Source organism: Numenius arquata, chromosome 5, assembly GCF_964106895.1.
Source record: "Numenius arquata chromosome 5, bNumArq3.hap1.1, whole genome shotgun sequence".
Taxonomy (NCBI): Eukaryota; Metazoa; Chordata; class Aves; order Charadriiformes; family Scolopacidae; genus Numenius; species Numenius arquata.
The window spans coordinates 54,453,698-54,466,884 of NC_133580.1; the positions used below are offsets into that span (position 1 = coordinate 54,453,698).

General features: G+C 35.7%; 1 protein-coding gene across 1 annotated transcript in view; it reads right to left on the minus strand.

Annotated features, from left to right (window-relative positions):
* POLN (DNA polymerase nu) overlaps positions 1-11,848 on the minus strand; it is a 102,031-nt gene extending 90,183 nt beyond the window's left edge. The window contains exons 1-5 of the mRNA XM_074147885.1: positions 11,716-11,848; positions 8,431-8,492; positions 4,966-5,454; positions 4,290-4,480; positions 2,350-2,462 (exon numbers count right to left, since the gene is read on the minus strand). Coding sequence (XP_074003986.1) covers positions 2,350-2,462; positions 4,290-4,480; positions 4,966-5,454; positions 8,431-8,492; positions 11,716-11,848 — 988 coding nt within the window. The remainder of the gene's footprint in view (positions 1-2,349; positions 2,463-4,289; positions 4,481-4,965; positions 5,455-8,430; positions 8,493-11,715) is intronic.
* Between the last annotated feature and the right edge of the window lie 1,339 nt (positions 11,849-13,187).

A 13,187-nucleotide genomic window follows, 5' to 3' on the forward strand; every position in this document is an offset into this window, starting at 1 on the left:
AAGATAGATCAGCAACCCCTAAATACATTCAAATGACAACCAATAGGTACAGTTACACAAAACTCCATGCTATGCAACTTTCCAGACTTAGTTACCTGGAAGCGAACTTTAATGTCCATAATGCAAGTTACAGCTGCAGGACTATTCTAAAGAGAACCAGGCTTGTTTACCTCCACTGATAAAACTGCTGCTGAAAAAAACTTCACATGGCTGCTCAGCAGATATTAGGGAAGGAGACATCTTGCCCCTGAATCATCTTGGGCTCTGCTGGAGTGGCCATATAACTGAAGGATACTTCATCTGCATGGTCTCATACCAGGATTTTATGTAGCTCGCTATCATTTTCTCTGAACACAAGCGGCTATTCACCTCAAAAGCTAAAAGATGTGAAGGAACAGCCTCAGAAATTGTCTCAAGGATACCCTCATGATAGTACTACTAAGAGACTTTCTGAGATTGGAAGGACAGTCTTAGCCTTAGAATCGTGCAGCTTAAGAAAGTATATCAAACTCCACATCCACTCCAAAACCAAACTTCAGACACATCCACAGGATTTCCACAGCTCTTTGCAGAAAATAATCCCTAGAGATATTAAATGAAACTTTGACAACTATAACAGATAGATTTGCCATGAACTTAAATGATGCATTGTGGAGAGGCAGACTAAGCAACGCAGCCACACTGATAGGCTGTAACATTCAGCAGCTGATGGCTGTTGGAAAACGCCCAGAGGCTGCAGGAAGGCTCTGCCTAGTGAGGTGCTGGACATTCACAAGCTCATGTGAAGACTGCATGAAATGAGCACCGATTTTTCTAATAACAACAACTGGAATTTACCAAGGATATATGGAAGAAGAGAATCCTGTTACCAAAGAGTGTCTGAGATACCTCAAAGATCCTTTTCTTACATATCTACTTACAATGAACTTGAGACAGTTTCTAGCTGAAAAAGGATAAAGAAGCAAAGCCAATCATCCATGCTTTCCTTCCCAACTAAAATTTTTACTAAAGGTGAGGGTAGCAGTAATGAGTTATAGCTACCAATTCAGTCTTGGAAAGATGATAATACCTTCAAGGTGAGGAGGCAGCATGTATGGAGCTGAGAACAAAGCTGAAAGGAGTGAAGGAAAACCATAAGCTGAGTATGAAGTGAAGAGTCTGTGCTGACAAAAGCATACTTTCCTCAAGATTGTGAAAAGGTACTCAATCCCTGTCCTCCTCCTACTCTGAAACATTAGTGAATCCCAATGGCAAAGCATGGCGTATTTTATGAGTCAAGGCTAATATATCAGTATGTATTCCACTGGTTAGTACACTAGTTTGAGAATGAGTGCAATCATTCAAAGTGATTGCAGTCAGTATGACATACAGAGACATTTCAGCTTTTGCTTGATCTACAATGATGGAATTTTTTTACCTTAAAAAAAGCAGGGGGGTTGTGGTGGTGTTGGTTTTTTTTCACCATAGCAGAAATAATGAGTGCGGAAGCATCAACTTCCAAAGTTTAAAAAAAACGTAGACAAGAATTCTTTTGGATACTAGTAACTTCAGATCCAAACCCTATGCATCAGACAGGATGTACTTCCTGTGTTGTGTACAGGTTACAAAATTGTCACTAGTGCCAGTGCCACCATGTTTCTTCACCATTTTTCCATTTCCAGGGCTAAGCGTCCTTTGTGTAGATCTCCACACCAGATTATGTCATCATCAGTTTACTGTGATTTATTGATGAAACTTGTCAGATGCTGAACACAAACTGAACATTCTCCATAGAGGGAGTCCTTCCTGAAAAGTCATACCTATTTTTGTAATTCACTTGGCAGTAATCCGATACATAGAATCAAGAAAATAAAAACCATTATATTTATATCTTATATCTTCTCTTTGAGGTTGCTTTTAAAACCATACAAGAGTCTTATTTGACCCTATCAAAAGAACAAGGACCCTTTCAAGTGATTCCTAATTCTGACAACTATGAGCACCTCTAGAATTCATTTCAGCCTTTCCTCTTGAGCAGAGAAAGTTTTTCTAGGGAACATAAAACATGAAGCAGTTTGACCTTTTCAGCTGTAGTCAGGACTGTGTTGAGAGCTTTTGTTTCCACTGGAAGCTGTTAAATTATTCATTGATACGGTTCCTACTCTGAGAAGAAATACATCATCTTGACATGTCAAGCCTCTGGTCACAACCTCCCTCAAGAAGGGTGTTCTTTTCCATGGTACTAAAACTCTGTTTTCCAATATGTTACTTAACCACCAATCTAGTTACTTCTACACCTAGTGATTTTAACAGAATCGTCAAAAGCACAGAGATTCTAGGATTAGATCATAGATTAGATCAGATAGTTACCTTGTTTCCAGCTAATTTCATTACCATAAATTTGAAGTACAGTCCTCAGGAAATCTTTTGCATTGAAGCAAATAATCGGAACTTTGCAATGTAGCATTTGAAACAACACTTGCCTGCACAGAAGTAGTTCATTAACACACACTATATTGCTACCAGATTTAGTGAATCTATTTACTTTCTTTATACGTTTAATTAGCACCTAATACTAAACAGTTAACATAAGACATTTCTTTATTCCCGTAAGAACAGAATACTGTATTTGAATATTAAATACTCAATTCAATAATACCTGAAGCTTCATTCTATAACAAATTAAATGTCCTAGCAGATATGCCTTATTATGCATTCACAAAGAAAACAAATCCTTGTTTGACACTCAAAAATTAAATGCAATCTTAATCCAAAACAGTAACTGGCATCCCTGTAATACTTTAATATACTCAAATAAGATCACAGAGGCTTCCTAGTTAATGTAGTATTGCAAAAATCATGATTTCAAACTTACTAGACAATCTAAATTGCCATTAATTGCCTAGTGTCAATATGCTACTTAAATCTAGTATGTTTCATCTCTGTAATATTTTTCCATTCCTTTTGAAAATGTTTATAGTTCCCACATCCATGCTATTTTACATATATTTTACCAGTTTATATATATTAGTATATAAATTTGACTAATTATTTGTGCAATTTTTGTTTATAAGCTCTATTTTGGGCAACATAGGAAAATAGTATTTTTTTATAGAGCTTTCAATTTTATTTATCTTTTGTGGTATGAAACCACAGTACCAAGTTTTGGACATAGTAGAAATTGTGTAGATCATAAGATATTATTGTATATGGTGTAGATCCACTATTAAACTGCACCATTCTTACAAGAAATAATTACCTATAGTTTTCATCTAAATGCTAATACACTTACCGTTCACTATTGAATTTTAACTGTTCATATGCACATGCTTTATTGATACGTTATTCTCAATTCAGAACAACCTATATTCAAATTAACAACTTATTAAACTAGTTGTCATATAACTCCAATTACAGTTGGAGAAGTAGAGACAAATTATTTGTTTCAAGTTGTAGTGGAGCAGTGGCAGAGATGCAACTAACAACCAAGTTCAGCATCTTGAAAATGAATGCTTTGTAATTTAATAACCCAAATTCAGCACCTTACAATAAAGCAGTTAGTACTGAAAGTCATAAAATATTCTAATGAAGTTTTAACATGCAACTACTATATCTAAGAACCAGATTCAGCTCTTATTTCTCCCTTTATGAGATACTATTTCAAAGTTAATAGTAAGAAATAAAAATGGATTCTGGTTATACTAACTGGAAGTTTAAAACATGATCCAATTTTTTTAAAATTTAGTCCAACTATTAAATGGATACATAAAGCATTCAGTTCAAAAATTATCTTGCAATTTTGATATAACGATATTACTGAATATTAGGAACACTTCATTTGGCATCTCAAAAGCCATTTAAAAAAGGTTATTGTTCTCAAAAAAAAAATGTTAGCAGAGCTCAAAAAGGATGGTTTACCATAATAAGGTCTACCAAAAATGTACTAGATAAGGAATGCAGTTCAGGAAATGGAAAATAAGATATAAGAAAGATAAACATGGTTGAATCATATTTTTGGTGCCATATAGCTGTAAGCTGTTCATAAAGGACTTCTAGGTGAATGTAAACAGCTCCTGCCAGAATGCCAACCTAATTCTGCAGGGCTGCAGTTAGTGATACACTGAGCCCAAAGGAATACTTCATTTTTATTTGGTTCATATTAGCCCAGGCTTGACACAGAACTAATACAGCTAATATGAAATTCAATGAGCTTGACATGAAAAGAGATTAAGTCTGTGCCATGTAACCAACATCACTGTTGCTAAAGGCATATGTAGAGCAAAACAGTATTTTTTCCTATTTACTCTCACCAAGCAAATTTCTTGTGAGCCTGATGTTCTTGTTCCCAAAGAGATGACGATTCCATTTTTAAATAAATTAATTTATCGTTTTCATTAGCAGCGTTCCAAGTATAGTCAGTTGAAGAGTAACTGGGGTGGCAAGGGTGATCAGTCTGACTCTTCAATAACACAACAACTCCTTTTACTGATGAGGTTAAGACCTGTTAAGTATAATTACAATAGTGTTTCCTCCCACAGATTTTATGCAATGCTATAATGAAAGTTTCCGAAATATTTTACAATATGAAACCTACTATGTACACTAGAGTTATTGCATACATACTTGACACAGTAGAGGAGCATGCAAGTTTCAAGGAGCATGCCTTGAAACAAAAAACTAGTGACAGACATGCTAGAAAGCAGGAAAAATAATCTAATTCAACAGTCTCACTTTTAAGTATAAAAATGCCTGTTTAGCCCGAGCAATTTCATTTCTTTTTTTTTTTAAGCTTTACTTGGTAACTAAAAATAAAATGTAGTCAGAAGTATTAAGAGTTTACCTCATTTTACATTTATATTTTGGTAAAGAATAATACAGAAAACTGGTCCGTATTCTAAGTTCCCAGTGAACATGGTTTTGCATTTATCAGTCATGTGCACAGTTCAAATGGTTCTACAAAACTGACTAAACACATCATTCACTAACCTGCTCTGAGTTGAGCTGTGAAGAACCGTCTTGAAATATCATAGTAGTTACAAAAGCCACTGCCTGTTCTATAGTTGCAAGCAAATCTCTTTTTTCCTCACATCCCAAACTCCTGATATCACAAGGACAATTGTCAGAAGACTCTGTTTGTCCAGAAGTACAGTTGTATCTTCTTTCGTGCGAAGAAGTGTAGGTCTTTACAGGTAATCTTCTTGTTTTTTCTGAACAACATGTAGGGACATCTTGCTTTCTTTTAAGGGGAGTAGCTATATTCTTTTCACCATCTTTCAGTTTTTTTCCTTCTACAGAAAGACTTCTTTCTCTGTATTTCCATGTTGGCAAGTCTAAATCCTGGTAATAGCTCACTATTTTGGTATCTTGACAGCAAGGCATTTCATCGGTATGTACTGTTCTGACTATCTGATCAGCAGTACTTTTTTCAGGGCTGGCAGATGTTTTTAGTAAGGCAATTGTGGAATCACGAATCTCCTAGAAAAATTGGAATTCTTTTAGGGAACCAATTATTCAACTTATTAGGAGAAATAAAAATAAATATATGTGAGCTAATTTAGATAAGCTTCGAAGGAAGTGATATTCTATGAAAAAAAAAAAACCACCAAAAAGTCAGTTCAGGGGGAATCACATTACATAAAACAAAAATCAAGTATTTATCAGTAAAGATTATACTGTTGATTTATATTGCTTACATCCAAAACCACCACTTCTTTTTAATCTAACACTATCTCATTTTAGTGTTTAGTCAAATACTAAATGTCACAAATTAACAACTGTAATATGCATCTAGTCCAGTAGCCCGTCTTCCATAGTGACTAGGTTATTAGTGACCTTTGTCTGAAGAGAAACCATTCGTTTTCATCTTTAGCCTCAGTATTCAGAGCTGTTTTTCATGACAGCTTAGTTTATTAAAGAACTTTTGGCAAGGGACCACAGTGACTGCTTTGGAAATTCAAGTACACCGAGTCAATCGGATCTCCACCAACTTCTTCAAACAACTGACAAGATTGTAAAACGTAACAAAAATATCTATGAAAGTTACACTGAAGAAGTATTATCAGGTACATGCAGAGGTATTATATTCTGTCTAATCCACTATGCCCAGGACAGCTTTCCTACTCCAGATAGTCCCTGGATCCCCTTACAGCAGCATGCTATTAAAAAGCATTAAGCAAGAAGTTGCATGGTAATATTATGATTCTATTCCTTCATCCTTGATTTCCTTCGGAAATTTCCTTGGTATGCTACCGGCCCTAGTATTTTCTTACTGTTCATTTTGCTGTGTCTTCTACAATCTCTTCAGTTGAGATAAATCCTCTATCTTGATTTCATAAACAAAGACTCTGGAATGGCAACTGGCAACCTTTCCAAGATTCCCCAAGGTAAACGTGTATTTAACTATTTACAAATACACAGTTGTATCCTCCCTAAATATTCCCCTTATGCCTTGCTCATAAACAGGTCTTACAAACGTTTTGGTTTTGGAGGGGAAATTCCATATATTTTATTTTAAAAGCTCCTTCACTTTTAGGTAATTTCCTTTTTTGAAATGAAGCATTACTGTAGTGACTTATCTTTTAATGCCTCGCAAAGATTAGTCCCTGTCAGAGCATCCTTCAGTATGAAGATTTTGAACCTGATCTCACACAGAATCAAATAAAAAAAAAAAAACCAAACAATTTCTCTTTTGAGTTCTCCAACTGTTCCACAAAGCAGTTGTCTCCTAATTTTTAGTCTCAGCAACATGCATACGCATAATATTCACCCACTCCATTGAAAAGGAACTGAATCCTCTCATAATTGCTGTATTTTCTGCTCTTGTAGAACAGCCAGTCTCCTTCAGTACCTCTGCTGTCATTACCATTCCAAAAACTACGGCCTCCTCACTTCAAAAGAACCATAAGTTACTGCCGTGCTGGGCTCCCATCCATTCCCTAAGACGACAGTTTTCACTGATCAAAGGATATCGTCCATGTCTATTCGATCTGTATTGACTAAGCAAGCCAGAATGACAAAGCCAATAAATAATTATTTTCTGGTTTTGCAATATTCCTCAACCCAGTTCCCATATTTCCAAACCTCAGAACTATGAAGTCAAAGGATGAAAAAGGCTTAGACTGCTTGAGATCATACTTCACAGGATCAACTCTATAGCAAAAGCACAATTAACAGGTTCTAAGTAAACAGAAAATAGGAGCTAATTAAGCTTTTGCTGCTACCAAAATGAAAAGTGGCTGTACTAAAAGACAACAAATTAATTGGACTTGCGTAATGCTAATCAAAAAGTGAACACTATAAAAAGTTACCATAAGTGGAAAAACAATATCACAGAAGGACCAAATGTTTAAAAGCCATAGAAAGACAACTAATCCACTCAAGTGTATTCTCCAGTCAAATTGCAAGTAGTTTTATTGTTTAACACAGCAGAATTTGAATTAGGACACTCAAGTAATTATAGAATCGGGAATAAGCAATTCTCTTTTAAAGGTTCAAAAATAAGAATGAAGCAATTTAATTATCAAGTCAGAATAATGCAGCTGGAACTACAATTAACCACAGAGAGAAGCAGCAGCTTCCAGGAAGAAGTCATCTTCTACTAGAAATAATGACATGGCTGGAAGTAGAGAAAACAACTCCCAGGATGTAGGATAATTTATGTGGATGTAGAAAGATTTCACTAGACGCAGCGAGTTCAAAATTTGCACCTCATCAACACAAAAAGGAGTTCCACTACTATCCATGTGCACCCACAGCTGCAAGTCTACCCATGAGTCAATTTAATTTGCAGGAAACTATCCCACCCCACGAAAGAAACCAAACCGTTTTCTGCATCTTGAGCAACTTGAATAGACTTGCTGAAGTGTGCAACATGCACCAGAGTCAGAGTAAGGAAGGCTGTGAAATTTGCAGCTGGGACAGAAGTACACCGGCAGTATCTGCAACTATTGGATCAACTGAGCGGGTCTTAAAACCACATCTGAGTCGTGGCTGCTCCAATTATCTACTCCCATTCTTGTACTGGCACATTAAACCAAATTCAGAGAGATGATAAAACCAAAAATTAAACTTCCCAATACAAAGTAATTTTTCACATGAGTAAGTACGCTTTATGATTATGTAATGACAAGTACCAGCCTATGGAAGGACCAAAACAAAAAGCAGAAAAGAAGGAACAGGTGGCAAGGCTGAGACTGATTTACAGTGCTGCAAACCCACAAATTAGGAGATTAATCATACAAGCAACACCCACAGAATAGAAAAAAAAGATGTGCCATTAGCAAGTCTGGAGAAGACTGAACAGTGCTGCTAACAGCCCTGGAAAGCAGCACAACCACCACGAAGAACTGTAGTGATATCTTACATTCATGATTTTTCATTTTTTTATTCCCAGACCATCTCCCTCCCCACTGCCCCTGTTGCTAGTGGTCTTCAATCTTATAGTATGCTTGCCTTTTCATTTTTCACATGTGCATCCTTGTCACCTAGTTTATTGTCCTTTGTAGTCTCTATACCTTTAAAAAAAGAATGGAAAACATTTTACAATACAAATGAATCTGAGAGCAGTGCGTATAACTTAAATTACATACAGTGTTACATTACTGACACTTCTACCAAACCTAAAATAATGGCAATAAAGTTTACCATGACAACCATTTTCCTCAAATTAATATCATTCACGCTTAAAAGAGCCCTGCAGGTTCCTTAATATGCATATGCAAAAGCATGCTCTGTTCCCATTAAGAAAAAATAAATTCAAATTTGCTACAAAGCAGACAAACATTTTCCACAGTATTCAGAAAAAGTGTTACTATAATACTGTAAATATGCACATTTCCTTCTTTCAAGAAAACACATCCCATCTTGGTCAAAGTAAAGCTGAGGGCACAGGCAAGAAGAAAAAAAAAAACACACCACCAAAAACCAAACTCTACATACTTCACAGAGTTTAGCTGTTTTCTTGGAATTAGGCAGCATTATTCCATGATAATTTTCACAGCACAGGTGTTAACCTGGGCCCACCACTGAACTACCAGTGATATTTAGCCTACCGCTCTGAAAGCGGACAGATGCTGTAGCTTAAGGAAGGCTTTGTAAATGCTCCTCAGGTCCCTGCACCATGCTAAATGAAATCGTTAAGACATGCTTCCTCTTTTCTGCCCTCAACACTGCCCAGTAGCCCCAAGAAGAGAAGCAAATGAAAACTGGAATAAAAGAACAAAGGGCAACAGGCTAGCAGCAATTACAGACTCAGTAGGCAGAGGAACAGGGAAAAAGAGAACTCCACTGAAGTGTGGGTGTCTTCAGAGTTTGCAATTAGTTAGGAATCCTTTATCTCTATATTCTTTTACTGCCTAGCCAAAAGACACCTCATGGGCAAAACATGTGTTTTGTCTTTTTCTAAGTCCCAGTCCATACCAAGTACAACACCCCACTGCCATTTTCAGCTATGAAATTTGCATTACCAGCAGCAAGACACTTTCTGAATCAGCGTTGATGACTAATGACAAAGCATAAGGTGATCTGTTTCCGTTTACTGTTTACCGAAACTGTTTGGGAAAAAAAAAAAAATGTCTAGGCAAACCACGATGCTGTACTTAAAATACTAAAAAAAAAAAAAAAAGCATTTTCAAAGACTAACTAGTTTAGTCTCCAGAAGAAACTAAGCTTATTGCTTTATAGTATTACATGCAGGTTCATATTTGTATATGTGTAAAATTTATCTCCAGCTCAGACTTCTAATCCGAGCTGTTAGAATAGCAAATATGACATAACTATATTTGTAGTTTCAAACATTTTAGGTTTGGTTTTCTTGACACTTCCTACAACAATAAAATTATAATTTAAGAATGACAGTATCCGAGTTTACATTCAGTGCTTTTAAAGTTTCACAGCTACATATTTTTTACTAAAAAATTCACCCTCCAGAAATTATGAGGATTACATTTCTCTCCTTCAGCACACAGTATTCAGTACAACAGGTATCTGAAAATCTATGTAACCTCAAATTTCTGGTTTATGAAAAAGTATCACCAGATGGCAGCAGAAACCCATCCCTGCCTTCAAACTCCTTCCTAAGACTAGATGGAACCATTACAAGCCCTATTACCAAGATACCCACAGAATTTCACCCAGAAGTTAATTTGTCCTATTCAAACCCAACATTTACCTTCTAAAGACTAACAGTTTTTCCAGTAAGTAGAATTTAATCTTCAAAGATCTATCAATAAAATACAGTTTGAAACAGAGTAACTGTTGTGCTCTGCACAGGTTGTGGTTTTTTAAGCAAGGCAAACTTCTTCTTTCCAGACCCAAGCTGATCAGCTAAAGCTATATATAGGGCAATGTCCTAAAAGCAATTTGTTCTTAAGCCTGTACAGTAGAAACAATTGTAATTACTACATGGAAAAATGAGAGCAAGAAAAGCTAGTCATGTGACCTGCCACTACTAAATGCTTACACTGTTCTTTCCCCGCAGTGAATAAGGTTTTAGTAGCATTACAAAGACAACAGCAAGCTCTTTTGGCTAAAGATACCAGACACCTTCATGATGTTTTTGAGAAGAGAGAATCTGTATATTTTACAGCATAACAGCAAGTGAACAGTAAAGAGAGGACATCATAACTCACTCTCTATGTATCACACAGTACAGAGTTCCCATCTAAGACAAAAAACATTACACAGGAAAATTAAGGAAGAGAAAATGACAAGGTAGCAAGAGAAGTAGAATGGCCATTAACCTGAGGCAGAAAAGAGATCTGATTTTCTTTAAAATAATCTGTGTTTTGTCCAAATGTACCATTTTAAAATGAACCCACTCCATATTTCTTCAAATGTGTACCACTGATTTACAGCAATGAAATTTCACTACCCTTTTCACTACTACCACTGATCCAAAACTTTACTACTGAAAGGAGAGCCTGAACTGTTTTTTAGAGAAAACAGGCCACAACAAACACCTTTAGTACAAGAACAAGTACTAGATTTAAATCCCATTGACCAGATAATGTTCCAGGATGCAGTTCTCAAAAGAAAATAGACAACTGAAATTGAGTAAAAACTTTAACATTCTCTTTACTTCTTTCCAGAGCTACAAGAAAGGCAGACTATGAAATACACAGAATTGAGAATAACAATTCCATCTTGCAAAACCCCCCTTGCATTCACAACATTCCGAGTAATATTTGCTCAACAGCGCCAAAGATCTACTAAAGCACTTTTACCATTACCTAGTTTGCTCTGCCACTGTGACTTTTGTTCACTCTTCCCCCTAGAATTTCACAAGGAGTGAGCTGCTAATGAATGTGTGTTTAAAGGACAGACATGAGTCTGGAGAGTTCACAGGCCTTCTGGCAAGTTCCTATTACTTCTAGTGATCTTTAACTTGATTCTGGACTAGACATTTAATGTATATATTTTAGTTTACAGTATTAGGTAACAAATAGTTAGAAATTCTTGTCTACTTCTATACCACATAGCAGGAACAGGAAGAAAAAAAAATAATGAAATTGAGGATACTGGTAATAATCTAGTTCCTTGCACTCACATAGCGTTATTTAATTAGAAAAGTCCCAGTAAATGTCAGTTACAGCTTAACTCCTGTTTTTAAACCTGGAAATCTAAACTCTCACCTGTTATTTCTTTTTAAATCAGGACTAGAGGTTTGATATTGTTTGTTTGAGTTTCAGTTTTTCAACTGAAAATAGAAACTAAAAAAATAGGCTAAGATTTACTTACTCTGGTTATTCTTTCTGCTAGTTTGAACTTCTCCTACAGGAATAGACTGCAAAGCTGTCATAATCCTCTGAGCAATATCAGATAAAGGCACTTTAGAAGTCTCACATTCTATGTATGATGCGTACTGTTCCATTTTTAAGATTAAGCCTAAACACAGAACACATAAATTATGCATTATATCAGGGCCACAGAACAATCTGCACTTACATTCTGTTGAAATTAAAGACAAAATATAGTGAAGAAGTTCAGTCATTCATTCTCCTTGATAGAAAATGACATCTCCTCCCTGACATACCTATCAGTATCTAAGCACTGCAAATAAAAATTAGCAAAATTGTAATAATTTACAAAAACCACTAAGTGAAACTTAACTGAAAGTGTTTTAATAGACCAGTAAAAAAAATATGAAGCAGTCCTATTAAGTAAAACTAGCTTCTAATAAAAAAAACCTGACAAATGAAACAAGAACTACTGTTTATGCCTGAAATACTTTCCCCCTCCTCAATGTCTTTACACTAGCGTATTTATATATTTACTGGTATTAGTGCTCCAATTTTATCAAGGAAAAAGCCTTTCAATTAATTGCCAAAATAGAGCCAAAACAAGGTGAAAGAAACAAGTATTACTATCATGACAGACAAACATTAAGGATGTGGTTTCAGAAAATATTGACCATAAAAGACCTCTGTACCCTAAGCTTTGCATAACTGATGTGCCCAATTACTATTCAATGTTAGTAACATTAAAATAGTTACTATAGTTTATCAATTTAAGAAGCAGGTCAGCAACATCTACAGTCTCTACAAGCTTTGACTGCAGCTATTGCTGTTCTAAATTTTATCTGTTTGAAAAATCAGTTGCTTTTTCAGTTGACCTGTAGCCATATTCTATAATACACAGAAGATACTTGGAGACCCCCTACGTTCCACATATGGAACAATTTTAAACAACAGCGTCCATAATCACGACTTTGTTGACTTTATATAGTTAAACCAGAACAATGCATAAAACTTACCACAAACACAAGATAAACACCCAACATTTTCAAGATATTTAAGGGGTTCAAGCTGTACAAGTCAACTGCTCTACCAAAAACTGCTGTTACGTAAATTATTCCTATACAAGTTAATAACTGGAGTCCTGTTACTCTGGTCTTTTCCCACTAAATCCAGTGCATGAGTAGACTTTCAAGTCAAGTTTAACCATCAAGTAAACAATATTTCCTCTGCTTACATGGAAATATTTTTCTTAGCTCAAGACCATAGGCAGATTGCAAGTTCAAATACTTACAAGTACAAACATTTGTATCCAGATTGGAAGAGGAACATCCGTCAAGCTGCATCAGTATTGGTTATATCTATCTAGCTCAAATTTTATAGTAAGCATGCAAAAGACAAAGGCACAGAATGGCTTCCTTTTCCATGACATTCCAGAAGACAGAAGTATAATCTTTCCCCATGCACAACTCCTCC